Consider the following 22827-nt stretch of genomic DNA (forward strand, 5'->3'; position numbering starts at 1 on the left):
ATCTAATGAGCCTTTAAAATTAATTGTAGAAGAGCCTAATGATATTTTATCACCTAAAGAACATAGTGGGTTTGCTAGGTTTTCACTTTTTCTAAACCTGTGCCATTTTTAATTTACTCATGTTATTATAAAATCACAATGACACCTTAATCTGAAAAATATCTCTAGTCCAAAATCCAAAAGAAAAAGTCATTAAAGCAGCCCAAACTGAAATCTCCCCAGTTGGCTTTATCTCTAAAGTCTAATGTATAAAAGGTAAATTACCATTATACAAAAAACAAAGTTTTCAAATACAATATGCCTACCAAGTTTTTATTATAAAAATAAAAGAATCAAGAATTTAATACAGCCTTTAGAAATAAAAACAATATAAAAACTGAATACTTGGGTAAAATGGGTTACATTTACAGTACATGCAGTCAATAAGAGTGAATGTTATATTTGTGACAGGACATCCCAGGCTTCCCTTGAATGGGACACAGACTCCACCAAGTAAATCGTATGCTGCCTGTTACAAGATAAGGATGCACGGGGGAGTAAGACCTGCCAGAGCCTGCTGCTCCTGTTCCTGGGTATCCAGTCTAGTACCTAAAAACCTCCACTGCTCATCTCTTACATGACAGGAGATGTGTTCTCTCACCCTATGGGGGATCTTAAAGGCCAAACCCATGTACCAAACATCCTGAGCAATGAAGGGGCACATAGCAATTATTCTGTACTCAGTGTCTCCTGGGATGACATCTATGGTACTGCGAACTCTTGCTCGAACCTATCCACTGATGGGTTTTGGACCTGTGTGCTTGTTCAACTTCTTATGACTTTCACCCTGGCCTTCAAGTCTTCTTCCTCTTAGCAAAGCTAATCCCATGTCTAAGAAAATATTACATGGGCCCTTTAATGTCCACATTGACTTAATAATGGAAATCAAATAACTTCAAATTTAAAACAGAATGTATTCTGATGGTCAATAATAAACAAAAATGTGAATTAATCTAAAAAATTCCTACATCTTATCATATTACCAATATATACCTTGACACTATTTATTTTTTAACATGTCAATTGAAATTTGCCCCATTGTAGTTTGAGTTCTCATCCACAACTCTTAAACCAACTAACATTCTTTGACTCTAAGGAGAGTTTGAGCATCAAAGGGGAGAATGTGGCAGGGGTCCCCCTCCCCCAACAGAACGAAGAAAAAAGAAATGCAGGATGGTCAGTGAGTGAGTACATGCACACAGGCTTACCCATCATGACCTTGTAGCACAGAGCACCCAATCAGAATATGTGTATTACCATACATGGAAAACAAACTCAACTGTGTATGGGGTAGAAAAGGTTGAGTCTCCTTTTGGGGGGCCCTTCGATGTCTTGCTCAAATCTGGCTTCATTCCCCCCGCCCCCCGCCATCAACCACCATCCCAGCACAACATATGTAGACCCATTTTAATTTCATTGATCCTTCAGGTCCTCTTGTCCCTTGACGGGTCAGCCATTTGTCATGAGCTCCAGTCACCACCACCATCCTCCTCATCACCACCACCGTCATCACTGCAAAGTCACTTCCTGGGGGACACAAAGGTAAGCTGACACTGTTATTGCTACTTGAGAGAACAGCCTGGAGCTCACAGGGCATCGTCCTGTGTGGAGCAGCTATAGTAGAGTTGCTGCATCTTCTCCATGCTCGGAACTCACTCCGACTTCTCTCATTTTCAGTTCTTCAGCTTTTTCTTACCTTCTCATTGCTGGATCCTGCGCTAATTCCCCTCAATGGATACTCTTTGTTTATGGCAGCCAGAATCCACTTCTGTTGCTTACAACGAAAAGATCTCACCTCACACAAGCACTGCAGGGGAGCTGCACTGAGCGCAAAGTTATAGGAATTTTAGTCATCAAGGTGCAGGGGAAACTTCAGTACTCAGTGCCTGATGCACTCAGCGCCCAGGGATAACTAAGAAAGAATGTGAATGATGCAAGAGCTGAGGGAATTGATCAAGAAGCCAAGCATATTGTTTAGGTGAGAGTCAGGAAGGTGGCTGTGATTCCTTAGACTTCTTCAGGAAGAATGGAGGAATCCATGCAGGCCACAGGGGAACATGGACCAGTGGAGGGTAAGAGGGACAGTGAGAAACCTTCATCAAGGCTGTTTACAAATAAGCCCTGCAGGATTCTCAGGAGTGACAGGAGATGGGATAAATTTGTACATCCTGTTCTCTGCTCCTGCTCAGAGCCTCCATTCAGATGCCCCACATGGAAACATGGAGAACTGATGCCCCCTCCCCTGGGGCAGGCCCATGTGGAATGTCCTCCTTCTCAGGAAATGAAGATTCTGAGGATGTTCCTTGAAGGTTTGCCAGGTGGTCCAGGTGGATTTAATAACTCGAGTAAATGATGACATGAAGAATGTGTCGTTTTATCCACTAATATCCTTCTGTGTCACTCCTCACCATTCTTCAACCTGCTCCAGGATCAGACATTAGTAAATCACTGTGTGTGCTCCTTACCACTAAAGGTACCTTGAGCACCCTGGTACAGTAGACACCTATATTTACCATGAAATTGTGGGGGGTTGTCCTAAGGTTAATGGAAGTCATGAGAGAGCTGCAAGCACATATTAAATCGAATCTATATTCTCAAGGGCCAAGGGGGCCCCATTTGGAAAGTGTCAGGGGCAGTGCCACAAGGAAGAACATTTTGGGATCTCTTGTAGGAGTCAAGGATGTACCCAAAGGCAGCTTGGAGGCAAACTTTTGCTGTCCATCTGTCTCTCTTTGTCTCTCTGTGCTGATCCTTGCACACACCTGTACACGGGCCCTGACCCTCATCAATCCTTTCCTTGGCTGACAGGTGAGGTATGCACCTGTGCTCAGCCCAGCACAACCTCTGTCTTACTACAGCATATAGGAATTCACTTTAATTCCATTGCTTCCTCAGGTCAACTCATCCCTTGAAGTGTCAGTCACTCATAATTAGCTGCACTCTGCTGTGACCACCACCATCCTCAATGTCATCATCACCACCATCATCATTATCATTGGGAAGTTGCACGGAGGAGAAAAATGAGTTGGTATTTTTGTTACTGGAGAGAAAATAAAGGCTGAAGCTCATGGAGACATCATCTTGAGGGAAGGGGCTCAGGTGGAGCCCCTTGATCTAACCCCCAGTTTTCTTGGAATTTCAGTTCTTCAGTTTTTCTGAACTTTTCCTTGCTTATACTTACGTATCCCTCTCTATTCCCACCCATGTGTTTTGAATACCATTCCCCATACTCTCTAGTCCCCTCTGGTCCTTTATTTCAGACTCCAGTTGCATCTTCTAATCACTAGCTGTCTGCATTGACCTTTCTGTGCTCAGCCACAGAAATACAAACTCAATGCTCAGTTCTAGAGACTTAATCTCACCAGCTTTCTCTGTCTTAGTATATTGGTTAATTTTCTGTTATTGTGAATTAAAATGAATAGAGAGAGTGAAACAGGAAATGGGACATGGTGATGACCCCTCAAACCCTGTCCCCAGCGATGTGCTTCCTCCAGCAAGGCCACACTTCGTGAACCTCCACAAACAGCTCCAACAACTTACCAAGTCTGTAAATACTTGCACCTATGAGGGATACCTCATTCAAACCACCACACCTAGTTTCATTTCTGTTGCTGTAATAAAACAGTCTGAGGAAAGCAACTGGTTACATTGCATGTCAATAGCAGAGAGAAATGAATTAATGTATACATGCTTATCGGTGATCAGGCTGCTTTCTTTTTTTAAAACATTTTATTTTATTTTTTAACAGAGCATAGGGTAGGGGTTTATTTACAGAAGAGTGGGAACCCCACATTTATGGCTGTATTGTGAAGTTCACACTCAAATATAGATCCTGTGACCTCCTGACAGCCGCACAAAATGGTGAGAGACGTTCCTCTTGGTGTTCTTGGCTTATGTATCCTTTGTCCCTCCCCTTACATGCAGCTAAGGTCAGCTGATTTGGTGGGAGGGGTAACTGACTCCCCCCTCAGCTCCTTGATGAGCGTGGGAAGGAGGTATGACTATAGCTTGCTGGCATAGTGATCAGAAGACATTTCCAGTTAAAGTTAACACTCCACCTCTTCCTCTGGCTCTTACATTCTTTCCACCAACCTCTTCCACAAAAGTCCCTGAGCCTTGGAGGCGGTGGTAGGTGTGGGATCATCTTCCTCTCATTGTGGCAAGGCACTGAACTTTTTCTCTGCATCATCTGTTTTGCATGGGATGTTGGCCAGTTTCAGTGGGATTCCATCTACACCATGAGGAGGCCAGATCCAGGCGTTCTCAGGTGTTCTGAGTTCTCAGCCTCTAAGCCAGATGGAGGCCAGAACAGCCACTCTCTGGCTGTCTGCTAAGGTCTGAGCCTTCCGGACTGCTTTCTTGTCTTAAAGAGTTCAGGATCCCCGCCTAGGGAATGGTGCCACTCACAATGGAGAAGTCTTACTTCAATTAATGTAACTATGAAACATCCTTCTAGGCAATGCTCACAGGCCAAGCTGATTAGACAATCCCTCACTGAGAGTCTGTTCCCGCAAGATTCTAGATTGTGTCTAGTTGACAGTTAAAACTATCACATTCTCACTTATAACAAAATTTCTCTACTACTTCTAATCTGTCTACATCATCTCTACTGACTTCTACATTCCTTGGAGAAGGGGAGTCAACTCGTGAGTCTGTCTTCAGGGTCAGGATCTGCTCTTTCAACCTCTCTTCCAGCTCCCAGGCCAGGCTCCGCAGTGCTTCAGCTGACTCTGATTTTGCCCCCTTCTGTAAATGTCTTAGGTCTTTTACAAGGCAATATACATCAAATGCAAGGAAGATGCCCGAAATGGCTATACTTCTGATTCTGGCTTCTTTAGTCATTGCCAGAGCAGTGCCTTCAAAGGCATTACACAACTGACTAGGGTGTCGGACAGAGATTCTTCCATTGGTGCTGAAGATTTTGGCATCTGCTACTAAGTGAGGTTTGGCTCTGGCAATCCTGATGGCTTGGATATGCTTCCCAAGAGCTGACAATTTTCTCATGACATTTAGACTTCCTTTAGAAAGTTTGACTATAATCTTTCCCATCGCAACAACTTCCTTTGTTATGTTCATGGTGGCTGAAACCAGGCTCCTGGCTTCGGCTTCATCTGACCACCTGTTTCTTTCCTCCACAACCGCAGTGGCAGCACCAGCCACAGTAGCCACTACTTGTAGCCCTATCCCAGTTGTTGACAGCACCAGACTGCTCCCTGCTGTCACAGGGGCCAAAAACAGACCAAGGATGTTCAGGACTCCAGAGGCAGAAGCAGCAGAGTTGGTCACCACTTTGGAAATGGTACAGGCCCTGTGCACTTTGTCAATATGGTCAGCAAGGGCATGAAGCTTCCTGATGTTCGCTTCAAACCCCCTTTTCAACCGAGTTAATGCAACCAATAACATCTTATCCTGTAGATTCATTTGAAGCCTGTCTTTGTCCTCCATAGCAGTGAGTTCTATAAGCTCCATCAGAATGGTCTGCAGTGCATCTTCATCATCCCTGTAACAGCAGAGGTCATGTGCATAAGAAAGACAGTTTGTTTAGCTGTAAGATAGCCTTCATAAGTTCTACCTTGTTCAAATAGACTTTTACTACAAAACCAATGGAAAATAATTTTACAGAGGCATAGGACTTTGCATTCAATAATGAAGATCTGATAATCACAGATGCCCTATGGTCCCAGGTCCATAGGGATCAATGTACAAAGTCATATCAAGACCCTCTTCAGTGACAGGCACTTAATAAATTTGCCTTCCCTCAATTTCAATGTCATCACTACCAAAATATTTTCCTAGTGGACTCTGTTGATCCCACATCCACGGGGATACGGATATGGACCAAAATGGGTACCCCATGTAGGTGACCTGGACAATTCAGCCTCCTCCACCAATGCATTCCAGTGTTCATCTTTAGTCAATAGGAGCTGCAGGTCCTCTTTGCTTGCTGTGTCCTGGAGATAATCAGTGAGTTCCTGGATGAAGTGTCTCCTTAATACTTGGGGAGAAAAAAGAACAAGGTCATAGAACAGAATGGAAGAGCTTAAATGGCAAATAGTCTAAAGTGGTTAATTGCCAAGTTCCTCAGCATCTGCCCATAGGCACTTACTAAAGTCAGTAGTATTAGGGACTGATCTCTGTCCCCTAAATTCATATGTTAAAAAACCTTAAGCCAGGTAACTTGTTTTAGGGCATTTAAGGAAGTAGTGAAGATTAAATGATGTAATAAATATAGGGTCCTAATCCATGGGGCTAGTGTCTTTATTACAATAAGAACAGACAGCAAGTATCTATTGTCTCTCCATCTATTATGTATTTATCTGCATGTATCTATCTACTATCTATCTATTATCTATCTCTTATGCCTATCTCAGTGTATCTGTATCTCTTCTCTCTCTCTTCCTCCATATACCCTGTCTCTCTTTCTCCACTTGCAAAGGAGAGTTCATGTACAGGCATAATAAGCATGCTCTCTCTGCAAACCAGGAAGAGAGCCCTCAAAAGAAGCACCTGCCACTCCTTTATCATGGAGTTTGGCTTTCAGAGCTTAGAGGAACTGAGGCCTTTGCTTCAAGCCCTTAAGTTGTGGTATTGTAGGATGGTAACCAGGAAGACACACAGGCCAAAGATGTGCCATGTGCTTTGCAGTGAAATGAAATGTTCTCAGTGCAGAACAACCAAAAACTAAATCTTTTATTCCAATGAGCTGGAATATTCCAAGGATGCTCTCCATCTACCATGAGCCACCTGCATGTCAAACACTGTGTGGAACAGGAGCCCTTGAATGGGACTTTCAACTCCTTAAAGCCTTCTGACATTAGAATGAACAACAGCATTTTAAAAGAAAATATAGGGGCTAGATAGATGGCTCAGCAGCTAAGAGCACTGGCTGTTCTCACAGAGGACCTAGGTTTGATTCCCAGCACCCACATGGCAGATAACAACTGTCCTTAACTCCAGTTCCAAGGGATCCAATGACTCCTTCTGACCTCCACGGACATTGCACAACATTGGTGCACTTATATACATGCAGGCAATACACTCATACACATAAAATAAAAATAATAAAGAAAATATAATTCACAGTATCAGAGCTAATTGACTATAGAAAAGGTAAGACTAGATTTGGTAATTTATTGCGTGACATAAAGAACCCATTTATAGAACCGCTAAACGTGCAAACTGATTTGTACAGACAAGGAAGAGATTTCATGTGTGGTGGAGTTTGGAGTCTCTTCAGGCTCTCAAATAACAAAAACAGGTAAAGAGCCATGCTGTCTCTGGAAGTTGTTAGTAAGTTACATGATCTGCTGTCCCCCTCCCCATTCCGAGGTTGTCTTGTCCCCTCCTGAAGGGCCAGGGGAGAGGAGTGAACCTGAGGCATGGCCCCCAAGACAGATCCAAGAAGAGAAGCTCCATGGATCTAGGGGCAGTAAATGCCCCTTAGTCCCTCCTCGGGCCTTGCTCTCCATCTTCAACTCCTCAGCATCACTCCATGTGGAGGCCAAGGTTATAGAGCAGAAGCAGGAGACAGACAGGGAAGCTGACTATGACTACCTTTGGAGGCCATGAGGGCTGCTGGGCCCTGAGCACCAGCCTCAGGATCTCTGACAGAATTTCCTCACTGGAGAAAGCTGGTCTGGAGTCCAGGCTGCAGGGAGGAAAAATCAAATGTGAGATGGAGTAGGAACAGCTCCAGCAAAGGCTGGGTGTTTCATGGTTTCCTCTTATGTGGGAGAGGTCCAAAGGTACTTAACTCCAAGGAATTCTTTTGGATCTTGGCCCTACCCTTCTGATGGACAACTGGAACCCAGCCTGGGAATCTGCTTTCCCAAGCTGTGCACAAGCTCTCCATGTGGGGCAGACAGTGGTACTCAGCAAAGCCTCACCTCTCAGAGGCTGCCAGGCCTCCATCTTCCTTGGAAAGGGAGACAAGGGTTCAGGACTGCGTGTCCTTCTGAGAATCTACAGTTATCTTTCAGGGTGAAGTTCAAGCCCATTCACCCTGAACACTGAACCTCCTACCTGCTGCAGCCTCTCCATCCTAACCATCTCCTCTCCCACCTCCACAACCAATTTGCAGGGCTTCGGGCCTATGGGGGGGGCTCCTCCCTCACATGAAATGTTCCCTACCCCCATGTAGTTCTAGGACCAACCAGAACACCCTCATCTTATCCAGCCTGCCCCTGGTCTGGGCTCTGGAGATGTTCACTGGACACAGAGCCGCCAGTTTCTGAGGACACAGACCCATTGAATAAAAAGTGTAAAAGTGTGATTTCTTTATAATCCTGAAGTTTCTAGGATATTTTTTTTTCAGCTTTTACAGACACAGAGTATTAAGCCACCCCCAAACACAGGCATGCTCCTAGTCTGACCTTTGACTTTCTGATTGTACAGCTCATGGTGCTTGTCTTATTTGAGTTCTCTAAAGGAAAAGAATTGATAAAATGAATATATGTATATATATTCATTTCTGTACGTATATGCATATATTTGGGTCTATTAGACTGATTTACAGGATAGACTCCAAGTAGTCCAACAATGGCTGTGCCACACTGGAGAGGATGAGAATCTGATCATCCCTAAAGCTCAACACTCCCAGTCTGGTCCTGTGGGCCTGGAAGATTCCTGGAGATCTGTGGTCTTCAGCCTACATTGTAATCTGAAGGAAATGGTTTTAATATTAGTGAAGAAATGCCACAGAAACAAGATGAACTCATCAGTAAGACAGGAGGCAAGCAGGCAGAAAGAAAAGCATCCCTTCTGCCTTGGCCTTTTATCTGGGCTGCCATCAGAAGGATCCACCCACATTTAGGGTGGGTCTTCCAATCTAGACTAATCTGATCAAGAAAGTTTCTCACATTTCAGTTAATTCCAGATCCAATCAAGTTGACAACCAAAAAGCTAACCCCTTGTCAACTCAACACCCAGGCGCCACCTCCTTATGTTATGTTTGATTTCTAAATAAAGACAATGGCAAGGTCCTAATTCCCCTACTGATATAAGTATCCATGTACAATTGTAAATGTATTATATATTTTAGAATAGGTTGTGCAATCTATGAGGGATATCTTTTGGTATCTCAAAGCCTAAATATGATAATATAGATTTACAGCATTTAACCACTTAATATTTAACTGATCTTTCATTATACTATTTTTTAAAAGGAAACAAAACACAAATATCTGCTTAATACATGTGTATACATGCACAAGCATCCTCTAAAAATAGGACAGAAACATTCATGTTCATGTCAATTACAAGCCCTGTTTCTGTAACTGGTCATGTGGCCTAAGTTGGTATTTGTAACTACCTTCCTCTACTACCCATTCTGTATTTCCTCCACCCTCAGCAAGCACCTCTGCAGGTCTTGGCTCTTTCCCTGGAGGGGTGACCCACACCTTCATCCCTGAAAGGTCTGGGCCATTTGTCATCCTACCTGGATTGGGTTGTTGCAACATCCCACTAACTTTAATCACAGGACGTGGTAACACCAGAAAATTCTCTAAAGAATCTCCTGCATTCTAGACATAATCTTCCTTGCCTCCATTGTGGAAAAACAGTCCGATTTTTTCCTGGTAGTCTGGATCAATCGCCCCTCTTAACAATGTTATTCCTTCCTTAGCCTGTTGACTTAAGGGCATCAGAAGCTTAAAGTGGCCACCAGGAAGTCTTAGCTTCCAGTTCAGTGGAATGTTTTGTGTCTCCTGAAAGAAATAAGCCCCCCTCTGGAACCAAAACTTCTAAGCCAGCAGAGCACAAAGTCACAGGTACATGAAGCAAAAGTTTTCCTAGTGAATAACTAGGGTGATAGTAAGTGGAGCCATTCCCACTTCCACCCCTTGATTCCTGGACCCATGAGTCCTGGCCATAGGAAAATACTACCGTATATTGGACACTAATTCAAAGCATATACTGCCTGCTGGAGGACCTGCCCCAGCCCTCTGGGTTATTGTCACCTGATTGGTGCTGTGATGGTGTCTTTAAAAGGCCGTTCCATCATTCTGTCAAGCCAGTTACTTCAGGATGGTAGGGGAAGATGGTAAGACCCAAGAATTCCATGACCATGGGCCCACTGTTGTCTGTAGCTATGAAGTGAGTTCCCTGATCAGAAGTGATGCTGTGAGGAATACAACAGTGGACGAGGCCTTCTGTAAGTGCCTGGATAGTATTTTGGGCAGAAGCATTATAAGCAGTAAAGACAAATCCATAATCAGAATAAGTATCTATTCCTGTAAGGAATATGCTGTCCCCTCCACAACGGAAATGGTCCAATATGGTCAACCCATATCAGGTTGCCAGCTGATCACTGCCATACTGGGGGCTCAGTGCTGCTCTCTGCTGTTGGCAGATCTAGAACTCAGCAATAGCTGTAGCCAGGTCAGCCTTGGTGGGGGCTCTTGAGCCCATACATAACCTCCATCTCTGCCATCGTGGCCACTTTGTTCATGGGCCCATTGACCAATGACAGGGATAGCTGGAGAAAGAGGCTGACTGTCCACAGAATGGGCGGGTCATTCTATTTCCTAGATTATTGAACCCATCCTCTGCTGAAATTACCCTCTGATGAATATTTCATGAGACACAATCACTTCATGTCTGTTGCCCATTTGAAGAGATCTGGCCACATACTTCTTATCCAAATGTCTTTCCCACCAATTTTGCAGTCATGCTCCTTCCAAGTCCCTAACCATTCAGCAAAACTGTTGCCTACGGACCACGAATCCGTATATGATCACAAATCCTGCCATTTCTCCTTCAAAGCAAAATCCACAATCATGTGCACTGCCTGAAGTTCTGCTCCCCATGAGTCGGAATTTAGCCCAAGCTCAATTTATCTTATTGCCTGACCTCCATTTGCCCCTAGTTTAACTGGAAGACCACAGTGCTTTTAGGGCTTCCCAGAATCAGTGTCAACTCAGAACCAGTATCCAATAGGCTCTGGAAAGTCTATTTCCTTTTCTCCAATTACAGTTACCCTAGTAAAAGGCCACAGCACCCTCTGGGGAAGGATGGAAGAAAGGTTAACAGCATAATTCTTCAGTATTGTAATAAGGTACTTCCCTTCATACAAGGGATTCTGGGTCTGTAAACAGACTCAAGTCTAGAAATTGGTTGACTGGCTATGATTCCCTATTGCTATGATAGAATGTAGCCTTCTAGAACTTGTCTGCTTACATAGACCAAACAAGAACTTAATAGGCTTTCTATGTATTTGGTCCCTGGAAACACCGTGATTGATCAGCCAGCGCCAGTTTCATTCACATCATGCCGTCAGTCGTATTGTTTTGCTTTTGTTGCCCATTATGGTGATTCGATGCCACCACCTGACCCCTATTCTGTAGTCCAGTTAAACTCACTACATTTTATTCATGCGATTGAGCAGTGGCATCTCAAACTCTAATTCTGGCTTAAGGAAAAGAAAAATAAACCTTCAAATGTGCTGGTGCCTCTCTCATCACTATGTCTTACAGCATCCGTGAAAGGCATGTCCTCTTGGGCCCTCTCACTGTAGAGGACTAGGTTTTACCCAGAGAACCCATTCCAGCATTCCAATTTGCCTGACTATTAAAATTCCTTCATTAACACTAAGCTGAGGGATTTCAGGCATCTCCAGCTCTTTCCCAGTAGGCCATCTTTTGATAAATACTACCACCAACCAATCAAATAAACTTTTGGCACCTTTTTTTTTTTTAACTGTGAAAGCTTCCATATTTAACCTGACATCTCCCCTCAGCAGGGCCATATCGATAAACTCAACCTGATCCAGTTTTATGTTCCTTCCACCATTATCACACACCATTCAAAACCATTCCCACACATTTTCCCCAGACTTCTGCTTGAATGAATTAGCAAGCTCATTAAGTTCTTTAGTAGTATAATACATGTCCTCATGGACCACAGTTTCTATCTCACCACTAGGGTTCTTAAATCTGGTTATAGATCTAGAAGCAACAATAGTGGGCACTGAGGGGCATCAACATTGTCTTGCCTGACATCTCCTCCAGTGAAAGTCACTGCCTGCCAGCTTAGCAGACCCTGAAGGATTAATTCCTTCAGGCAAGGGTGGGGAGGGTGGCTCAGCAGGGCATGGGGGTGCATACTCTGCTAAGTGTGGGGAGACTAATTCCTCAGGCTAAATAATCCGTTCAGAGTCTGATGGTTCAAAGTCCTCAGCCTCATTAAGGTTCTCCCATGTTTCCACCCTAAATTACACAATCCCACTCTTTCCCTAACAGTGCCCTCACCTTTACTGCTGATGCTCTTCAAGGCAGGGAATTAAAGTTCTGTTTCAAGTCACCCACACACATAATGAGAACTTCAGCTTGATTTTCTGCAACTTGAACTCTATGACTGATGGAGAGAAGGTTCTCTTCTAGGGTGCACTTAGGAAACTTTAGACTGTTCATGTGAATCTGGAGCCGGTTAATTTTATCACTGACCTCATTCTTTTTTTTCCCCCATTAGATTTTCCTTATTTTTCCACAAATATTCAGAAATTATACACACACACACACACACACACACACACACACAGTCGCTAAATTCCTTGCTCCTCACAAGAGTTGAGTCAGAAGATTCAACCATATTTATCTACATAATTTCTTTAAATAGTTCACACCATAAATTTCCAGTGCTGTCCATGCTACCATGGGAGTCTTTAGTAACTATAGGTTTCCTTGAGTTGGAAAGCCTGCCTGCTCCAGATATCTCCAGACACATTCATCCTTTCAAAGCTGTTTCTCTAGAACTACCCCACTTCTGTTACCACAGTCTGTTTTAGTCAGAGTTCTCTCTCTCTCTCTCTCTCTCTCTCTCTCTCTCTCTATATATATATATATATATATATATATATATTATACATGGACTTATTAGATTGGCTCACAGGATAGAGTCAGTAGTCCAACAATGGGTGTACTACACTGGAGAGGCTGAGAATCTGATAGTTGCTCAGTTTGCCAGGCTGGATGTCTCAGCAGTCCCAATCTGGGCCTGAAGGATTCGTGGAGATCTGCTGGTCTTCAGTCTATATTGGAATCCTGGAAGTTGATTCTAATATTGGTGAAGGAATGCCACAGCAACAAGATTGATAAACTCACCAGTGAGAGAGAAGGCAAGCAGGTGAAAAGCAAAAGCTCTTTTCTGCCATGTCCTTTTATATGGGCTGCCATCAGAAGGTTCCACCCACATTTAGGATGGGTCTTCTGGCTTCAAATAATCTGACCAAAATAGTTTCTCACATTTCACTTAATTCCAGATTCAGTCAAGTTGACAACCAATATTAGCCATCACAGTGCTGAATATATTACTACACAACATGCCCTCCTTGCCCCATAGTAATATCCTATCCACCCAACTACAAAGGACAGACACTACCTTCTTCATCCCTCACAGGCTTAGCAGGGGTCAGGGCGGGCCCAGGGGAGACAGGCCTGCCATCCACCTGCTCAGCCTCCTTTAGAGAATAGTCAGGAATACTCAGTTTCCCCCAGGACCTGGCACTGATGCCTGCTCAGAGGCATGGTATGTAGCACAACTCCTCCACTCCTTGCACCTCACAAGACATATTTGACTTATCTGGTCTTGGAAGCAATAACTATCCAGACCCAGCTTCATGGTGGTTAGAACACACAGTTGGCTCTGGGTCTCCTGCCCTCCTCTGAATCTTTCAATTCCTCCATTTCCCAAAGCAGTGAGGACCCACCACAGTCTCCTTCCTTCCCTTGAGAACATGTTGGCCAGGGCTCGGACAGTGTGGCATCTGAGCTGAGTCCCAGGCAGCTGGGTGATCCCAGCTGGGGGTTTCTAAATCTCTTTGTGCTTAGGACAGAGAGGGAGAGAGCGGCCACCAGACCCCAACCTGGCTGCCTGTCCAGTCTCCTGCAGCTGAAATATGACCTGGGCCAATCAATGCCTGACCTCGCTGTGCTCATCCCTAAAACAGGTGACAATCTTTCTCTTCAGGAGCCACTGAGAGGGTGAAGTGGTATGGGAGCTTAAGAGGGCTCCAACTTACCCAGGATTCTTCCTCTGGATGAGTGTCAAGGAGACCAACTATCCTTGTCTAGGTAGATCAGGTCACCAGCTGCACATCAGAACCTTAACGAGAAGCAGCTCCCTCCTTGATGCATCCAGCACGGGAAAAGGAAAATGAAAGTCAACTTCTGGGCGGCTCAAATCCAATAAATGCCCTCTCAGGGTACCACCCACAGCCCAGCCTCCTTGCTGATCCACTCTGAGGAGCAACCTTATCTCACATTCCAAGTCCTCAGCCAAATCTATCTCATTCAGAACTTCTCTGTGGTCTTTGGGATAAAAGAACTGGAACCACGGACTGCAGGACCCTGCACAGATCACTGTACACACTACCCAGCTCTGTCTACCGGTCTCTCCGCCCACACACCTCTTCAGCCTCATCTTCATCAGCAAAGAAACTCATTCTGTGGTCTGTTGATGCTGATGGTGGTGTTTTAGCGTTCAGTGAACCTCTCACATGAGCATGTGTTTTGCTAGGAGTACCTACTCTGTGTCTGGAATCATCATGTATTCTTTCCCCTCATAATCCCCCAGCATCCTCCATGACAGACTCCCCCGCTCCCTGCTTAGTTCCTATTGTACTCGGAGGAGACAGGTTCACTGCCTGGTCAAAGCCTCTTGTCTATAAACCCAAGTAGCTCAATGACTGTGGGATAGCTCTGCTTTGCTCCAGGCAGAAGGGACTGTAAGCAAGACTGGACCCAGAAGCAAACTGACCCTTGTATCAGGATTTGTTTTATCTCACACATATGTCCTTGGGCTTGAAGGCCATCCTCACCCATCCTCTGAGTAAAGGAAGCAGGTGACACGAGATCTTTACATCTTATAATACTTACTTTACCATTTTATTGGAGTTTTAAATTAACTTACTAACACTGGCATAGCAAGGTGTTTTCCAAACACCTTGTAATTTATTGCTGGTAATATGGGAGAATGTACTGTGATGCATTGGGTGAGGAAATGTTTTCTTGTTTAAAGTTATTTTTATCTTTTTTTTCTCTGTAAACTTCCTTGTTCCTGATTCTTCCCCTTTTATAAGCATGACTTTAGCTTGGCAGTCAGACAAAATCACAGTAAGTTGCAGAATCTTGAAAATGTCTGCATTTCAAATCTTGAAAATGAATTGTGGGCCAACCATGATAGGGCCCTCTGGTCAGAGCATAGATTAACTGGAACAGCATCAGGGTGTCAGACTGGAGTAGTGTGGTGAGGGATAGATTTACCTGAATAAGGGTTTTAACCTCCAGATGTGCAAGCATAACCCAGCCCACCTGGACACCCTAAAGATCTGCTGTAACAGCCCAGCGTGCTCAGTGACACCACAACAAGTCATCCAGGATAGCTATCACTTCAGAGTTGTGAATTCAACCAGTACCTTTGTCCAGACACAACTTCAGCCAATGGGAATGTAATCTTAATGCAATGGGAAACAACCCCAAAGTGGTTTGGGGAGGTACCAAGTGAACATTGGCATCACAGTGGGGAGGGCTTGAGGTTCAGCAGTCAACCACCTGGCCACCCTGATTACCACACCCCAGCCTACACCCTGGAGAAGACAAAATGGACACTGTACTGGGTGCCCCTGAACTGAGAGCCACCTCTCTGCAAGTCTCTGTTTCTCTGAAGACTGGGAAGTGGCAGAGGTCCTCCAACTGAGCATAGGACATTGGGCTTCTGCAGTGTCCACCCTGCCAGGGCTGCAAAGCATGGGGAAGGGAACAGCATCCCATACTGACAGCCCTGGGAGACGATCTGGGAATGGAAGGGGGCAGGCACTGCAGCCTGGCAGCCAGCTTCACCCCCAGAATACTCCTATTTCTCTTTGTTCATATGGAACATTGGGCCCCAAATAATGTGAGAACTTCAAGAAAATTTAGAACCAAGAATGAAGAAAACAGACTCTAACCCCTGATCATTGTATTTTATGTTGAAGTATTGATTAATATGCCTTCAGTTTGATGCCTGTAAAATGTTCTGGAGCATCAGAAACATTTGCAGAATGAACACAGCAATTTGGGGATTCCAATTTAAAACAAGATTAAGAAATTGATTCAGAGGGCTGGAGAGATGCCTGAGCAATTAAGAGCACTAACCTCTCTTGCAGAGGACCTGGGTTCAATTCCCAGCACCCAAGTGGCAGCTAACAACTGTCCATAACTCCAGTTCCAGGGTATCCAATACTCTCTTCTGACCTCCGTGGGCACTGCATGACATGGGTGCACTTACACACATGTAGGCAATACATTCATACATATAAAATTTTTTTAAAATATTGAAAGTTTAAAAATAAAAGGAAAATTGGTTCAACATCTAGAGTTCATTTTAAAAACTCTGCTTGGTGTTGAGGAAGTTGCCAGTGAACTTTAGCCCGAGAGAGGACACAGCATCAAGCTCAGTAGATTCCCACACAAATAGGAGAGAGATGCAGTTGTTCAGGGAAGGGGTTGTGAGAATCACCCACCAGATAGCTGTGTCATGTGCCAAGGGCACCACTCACTGGAACTATCACACTCCTCAGTCTCCAAGAAGGGTTGGTAGGTATCACTCTCATGTCACAGCTTGGCCTGGAAACCCATGGTACCTGGCTGCTCTATTCAGGACAGATGAACCACACAAAGTTCAGAATTGTCATGGGATCCCAGAATTCTACCTCTGAGTCAACACACTATTCTAGTTTGCTTCCTGTTGCTGTGATAAAAACACCCACTGAAATCCACTCACAGAGTAAAGGCTTTATTTCATCTTGCACTTTGCATTCTATCATCAAGGGAAGTCAAGACAGGAACTCAAGGCAGAAACCTGGGGGCAGATGCTGCAACAGAGACCACAGAGGAATATTGCTTACTATAATGCTTCCTCTGGACTTCTCGGCCAACCTGCCCGAGGATGGCATTCCCCACAGAGGGCTGGGCCCGCCTACAACAATTAGGAATCAAGAAAATACCTCACAGATAGGACCTCAGGCCAATCTGATAGAGGAAATTTCTCATTTCAGGGTCACTCTTCATGGGTGTGTCAAGGTGACAAAGACAATTAGCCATCACACACACAAGAAATGAAAGCAGAGACGCCAACATTTGACTCACATACTCATAGCAATTTGATTCGTAACAACCAGAAGGTGGAAAAGCCCGGTGTTTATCAGTTCTTGAATGAACATGAAAAATGTAACAGATCTTGCCAGTCTGGAACTAGGCCCGGAGCCTGCTGCTCCCATGCTTCAGACTACCCTGGCCCACAATGCTATGCTCCAGGGCTCTGGACCAGCCTGGTAAACTAGTCAGAACCCTACCCACTTGTCACCACCTTCTGCCTCTCTGACTAGGCCCAGAATGTGATACTCATTCTCTGCCCAGGACCATCATGGTAAGCCAGTCAGAGCCCTGCCCACTTGGTTACGTTCTTTCACCTCAGCTCAGGGAACAGGCAGGAAAGTCCTACTCATTCTTCATTCTGGACCACACCAGAGAGCTAGTCAGAACCCTGCCCACTTCGTCATCATCTCCTTGTTCAGGGACAAGGCCTGGAAACTGCTGCTCCAACTCAGGACTACAGTGATCTGGCTAGAAATGGTCCACCCTACCACCATTTTCACACTCACAGATCTAGCTGTGATTGCTCACTCACCCACTGGGCCAGCCTGAAATCACCCCTGGACCTCCTATAAAAATAAAAATGGAGAACTTAAAGTACCAACCAACTAACTATTCATACCCGATAAGAAATCAACCAAATTACAACAACGAAAACAAAACCAAACTTGCACTCAACAAAGACAGGCTAGAATTTCATATCAGACGTACAACGAACAAAAGAAGTCCATATGCCCAGGTCACACCACAAAAACACAAACAGTATGAAAAACCAACATAATATGTTCCCACAAAAATCCCACCAGTCCTATAAGAGCATTCTGTAATAAGAACTACCCAGAGGAACCCTAAGACGCAGAACTTTTTTAAAAAATCATAAGCATGGTCAAAGAATTCAAGGGCTTTAAAGAACATACAAATACCTCAAGGAACCCAAAGAGGATTAGAATAAACTCCTGACAGGAGCAAAAGAAAATACAAATACACAGATGGATGAAACGTCAAAGATGATTCACGGTTTGAAAAGCGAATTCATGAGAGAGACAGATACAGTGAAGAAAACGCAAGCTGAGATGAAGTTGGACTTGAAAGCCTCAGGAAGCCGATAGAAAAGATGGGAAGAAAGTCTTACCAGCAGAATTAATCAAATGGAAAACAGAGTATGAAGACTTGAAAATAAAGTTGGAGAATTCGCCCACTCAAGCAAAGAATATGAAAAATTTTTTAAAAAGGAATAGAATGTGCAGGAGCTGTGGGATACCATAAAAAAAAATCAAATCTGTGAATTATCGGTATAGAGGAAGGAGAAAAACCTCAGGTAAATGGCATTGACAAGACCAACAGGATTAAAGATGAAAACATCACTAAATTAAGGAAAGATACAAGAAGCACACAGAACACCAAATGAACAGGACCAGAAAAGAAACTCCCCATGGTATAGCATGGTAAAGACACTACATATAGAGAACAAGGAGAGGATACTAAGAGCTGCTTTCTTATATAATTAAGGCCCAGGCGTGGCACCACCCGCAATGGGCTGGGCCATCCCACATCACTCAGTAAACAAGAAAATGCTTCAAAATTGTGTCCTTATGCCAGTCTGATAGAGAAAATTCCCCAATTGATGCTCCCTCTTCAAATTGACAAGCAAAGCCTCACCCACTATGACACTATGACAGCTCTTACCGTCTATATCCCCCATGATATCAAGGGGTCCAAGAGACATGTATGGTTATCAGAAATTAGAAAGGCAAAATGTCAGCCTCTCCTAATGGAAGGCCCTGAAGTGATCCTTAAGGCCTGACCCTCTCTCAACACCCCTATTTGTCTTCCTGGTTGTGAAAATCTTGAGCATTCATGTCAAGAGGTCTAGCTAAAAACCTATGCTGCCAGGCCTGCTGTTAAGGGCCAACCCCTGTAAAATCCCAAATTCCAGCTGTTCACTGATGCTTCTTAATTCACACAACCCCTGTAAAATCCCAAATTCCAGCTGTTCACTGATGCTTCTTAATTCACACAACCCCTGTAAAATCCCAAATTCCAGCTGTTCACTGATGCTTCTTAATTCACACAAGATGGCTCTTAGAATGCAGGATATGCAGTGGTAACTGAATCTGAGTTTTCTAACTCCCTCCTGGTTAATATCAGTGTCCAACAAACAGAGCTTATAGTCCTGTATCAATGGCTTTCACCCTCAGTAAAGGGAAATGAATAAATGTTTACACCGACTCCAAGTACGCATTCTTGATACTGTATGTCCATGTGGCCATCTGGAAAGAGAGGAGATTGCTGATCGCCTTGTCAACACCTAGCAAGCAATCTAGAGAGATCTTGGACTTAATAAATGCAGTTCCACACCCACAAAGAAGAGAACCTAATAGTCTTGGCCAACCACCTAGTGGATGCTGCTGTGGTGCTTAGGATGGAGGAAATACTTCTCCTATGGGAAGGCCACTCCTATTCCCTAAAAGGCCTCCTTATGCACCCTCTGACATAGAGGATACACAAACAACTGTTGCAAACCGGATCTCCAGGGATGGTTGGTCACTTCTTATTGTTGTTTGTGGTTACCTTATTCCCTACAATGGATAACTTTGAAATCCCTTCACCAAATGTATTACCAGGAAAAGGAAAACTGTATTTAGCCAATTAAGAGAATACTTACAGGGAAAGGATTGTCAGAGACTATAACCCAAATACTTTAGTTACATGAAGTCTGTCAAAAAACTAATCTCTGTAACAATGTGCCTCTCCCTGGTACACAGAGACAGGGAAAAAAATCCAGGAGCATGCAGGCAAATAGATTTTACTCACTTACTCTGGGAACAAAAACCTGTCTGTTACTTTTATGGATAGATACTTTCACTAGATGAATTGTAGTCTCCCCTTGCCAAACAGAAAAAGACATAGGATGTAATAATGATATTCTAGAAAGAAATAATTCCTAGATTAGAGATATCCTGGCACATACAAAGTGACAATGGGCCAGGGTTCAAGGCAAAAGTCATTCAGGGAGTCTCTGGAGCCCTGAAGATAAAAATCCAGCCTTCACTGTTCCTAGCAACCCCAGTTTTCTAGGAAGGCAGAGAAAATAAATGATCAACTCAAAAAGCATCTCACTGAATTAATGCAGGATGCCCAAATTCTTGGGACAGTTACGGCTTTAGCTTTAAGGCATTTGAGGAGTATCCTGTGGCCACTAGTATGGACTATTTTTGAGACTTTGTATATTGGCCTTTCTCTTGAGAGAACTGCTGATTGCCCTAATTCTACCCACTGGTAGCTCATATTATCCAGTCAGCTGTTTCCAACAAGTTCTCTCAGAACTCAGGCCAGGATCCCCTAAAGAGAGACTATGGTCCCTCATCCATTCTGTCCTAGAGAAATGGTCCTAATCAAGTCATCAAGGAGATGCCCCTCCCTGGGTCCAATTGGAAGGAACCATTTCCTGTTATTTTATCCACTCCACATCCATCAAGGTAGTTGGTGTGGACTCTTGGATTTATCACAGCAAGGTCAAGAAGTGACATTCCACACAGCCCCCATCTGGAAGAGGTCTGAGCAGTGTCTCCTCAATGGCTAAATCCTACAGCTGGGATCCACTGGAGGACTTCAAACTACACTTCAAGTGAGAGCTGCTTAGACTGTAAATGGGCAGTCCTCTCCTGTATCCATGTCTTTGCTGCTCTAGTCTTGTGCTCACTGTGGCCTCTGTGAGTATGGATATGCTGTTGCTTTCTCTGATTGGACCTTGTAAAGCTGAATGTCATTATGTAGTTCCTTCCTAGGAATAAGAATCCTCCTCAGGGTCATTTTATTTCTTCAATAATGACACTTTTCTTAGTGATGATCTTTCTTGTAGAACCACAGGAGCCCTATATGATTCAATGTCCTTTCAAGAATCCAGATTTCTGGGGCTGGAGAGGTGGCTCAGTGGTTAAGAACACTGATTATTCTTGCAGAAGACCTGGATTCAAATCCAAGCACCCACATGGCAGCTAACAACTGTCCATAACTCCAGTTCCAGGGGATCTGACAGCTTCTTCTGTCCTCTGCGGGCATTGCATGACACAGGTGTACCTACCTATATGCAGGCAATACATGCATACACATAAAATAAAAATAATAAATAAAATATTTTTTTAAAGAATCCAGATTTCTGGGGTTGAGGAGATTGCTCAGTGGTTAAGGGTACTGGCTACTCTTGCAGGGGATTCAGGTTCGGTTTCTAGCACCCATATGGTGGCTAAGAACCATCTGTAATTCTAGTTCCATGGGATCAATTGCCCTCTTCTGGCCTCTGGGAGCATTGCATGCATGGGGGCACCTACATACATGTGGACGAAACACACATATTAAATAAATAAATAAATATAAATGAATAAATAAATAAATAAAAATAGAATACAGAGTTCTACAGCCAGACTCCCAGGATGGGTTTACCAGGGTGGTGTCCATTGCAATCTCATCGATTCATATTGGAATTTGTTCCAATACCTTGTGAAGGGCATTTACATTTTGCTTTGGGAAAGCCTCTTGCTCTGAAATGGAGCAGTACCACCTGGGCCTGTACAAAGGGGAATCTTTGTCAAATACGCTGTCTTGTGCCTGAGCCCCCCAAAAGCATTCCTTACAATTTGTCCCTGACTAACACCTGTATTAAGAACCAAAACTGTTGCCGGTCGTGGTAGCGCATGCCTTTAATTCCAGCACTTGGGAGGCAGAGGCAGTGAGTTCGAGGCCAGCCTGGTATACATAGTTCCATGACAGCTGGAGTCTCAGGGAGACCCTGTCTCAAAAAGACGAAAATAAAAAATAAAAGAAGGAACCAAAACTGTTATATTGCTACCTGTATTACTATCAACACTATAAAGGCTCTAGGCCAGGAATGGCTGACAGAGTGTAAAATTCACTCTCAGTCAGGAATATCTGCATGCAGGGTTCATGAACCTGATCTAACACAAGGCCCTTTGCAACACGGAATGTTATCCTCCAAATGCCCTACCCTAGCCAAAGCTGTGGTCCCCTCCTGTGAGCTAGAGCTGTGCTCCCCTTCCATGAACCTGGAACTGCAGTCCCTTCCTATGAACCCTTCTGTGAGATGGAGCTGTGGCCCCCTCCCATGAACCTGGAGCTGTAGTCCCCTCCCGTGAGTCAGGGTTGTTGTCCCCTCACACAAACTGAAGTTGTGATCCTCTCCTGTGAACCTGGAGCTCAGGTCCCCGCCTGTGAACTAGGGTTGTGGTCCACTGCGAGCTTGAGTTGTGGTCCCCTCACATGAGTTGGAGTTGTGGCCCCTTCCCATGAATCAGTAACTGTGGTGGAGAGCTTTAGTGTCAACTTGACACACCTGGGTTGAGGGAGCCTCAGTTGGGGAATTGCCTCCATTGGACTGGCCTGTGGCCGTGTCTGTGGGGGTATTTTCTTGATTATTGAGTGATGTGGGAGGGCCCAGCCCACTGTGGGTGGTGCCACCCCTGGGCAGGTGGGCCTGTGTTGGATAAGAGAGCAGGCTGAGCAGGGGCCAGGGGTGCAAGCTAGTAAGCAGCATTCCTTCATGGCCTGTGCTCCAGCTCCTGCTTCCAGGTTCCTACCCTGAGTTCCTACCTTGGGCTCCCTGATGAACTGCCACCTGGGATATGTAAGCTGAATAAACCCTTTC

General features: G+C 44.4%; 1 protein-coding gene across 3 annotated transcripts; it reads right to left on the reverse strand.

Moving 5' to 3' along the window:
• Positions 1-4323: 4323 nt before the first annotated feature.
• Positions 4324-14150, reverse strand: LOC103751392 (apolipoprotein L2-like). 3 transcript variants are annotated; one of them, XM_008854793.3, is made up of 4 exons: positions 14054-14150; positions 7594-7687; positions 5905-6034; positions 4324-5539 (listed from the first exon to the last, which is right to left on the reverse strand). In XM_008854793.3, the coding sequence occupies exons 2-4, from the start codon at positions 7604-7606 to the stop codon at positions 4597-4599; spliced, it is 1086 nt and encodes a 361-aa protein (XP_008853015.1). In that variant the 5' UTR covers positions 7607-7687; positions 14054-14150; the 3' UTR covers positions 4324-4596. The 3 variants fall into 3 exon arrangements, with proteins under 3 accessions (XP_008853015.1, XP_029412874.1, XP_029412875.1); XM_029557014.1 differs by lacking the exon at positions 14054-14150 and adding an exon at positions 9996-10036; XM_029557015.1 differs by lacking the exons at positions 7594-7687; positions 14054-14150 and having other exon boundaries at positions 5891-5979.
• Positions 14151-22827: the final 8677 nt, after the last annotated feature.

The sequence above is a fragment of the Nannospalax galili genome, unplaced genomic scaffold, assembly GCF_000622305.1.
Source record: "Nannospalax galili isolate Female #2095 unplaced genomic scaffold, S.galili_v1.0 scaffold1768, whole genome shotgun sequence".
Classification (NCBI taxonomy): Eukaryota; Metazoa; Chordata; class Mammalia; order Rodentia; family Spalacidae; genus Nannospalax; species Nannospalax galili.

Excerpts from the sequence above, each read along its gene's own strand:
- LOC103751392 (XM_008854793.3), bottom strand. Across the intron at positions 5,540-5,904 it reads GAGGAGGCTGAATTGTCCAG|GGATGATGAAGATGCACTGC; the intron begins GTCACCTACATG and ends CTGCTGTTACAG.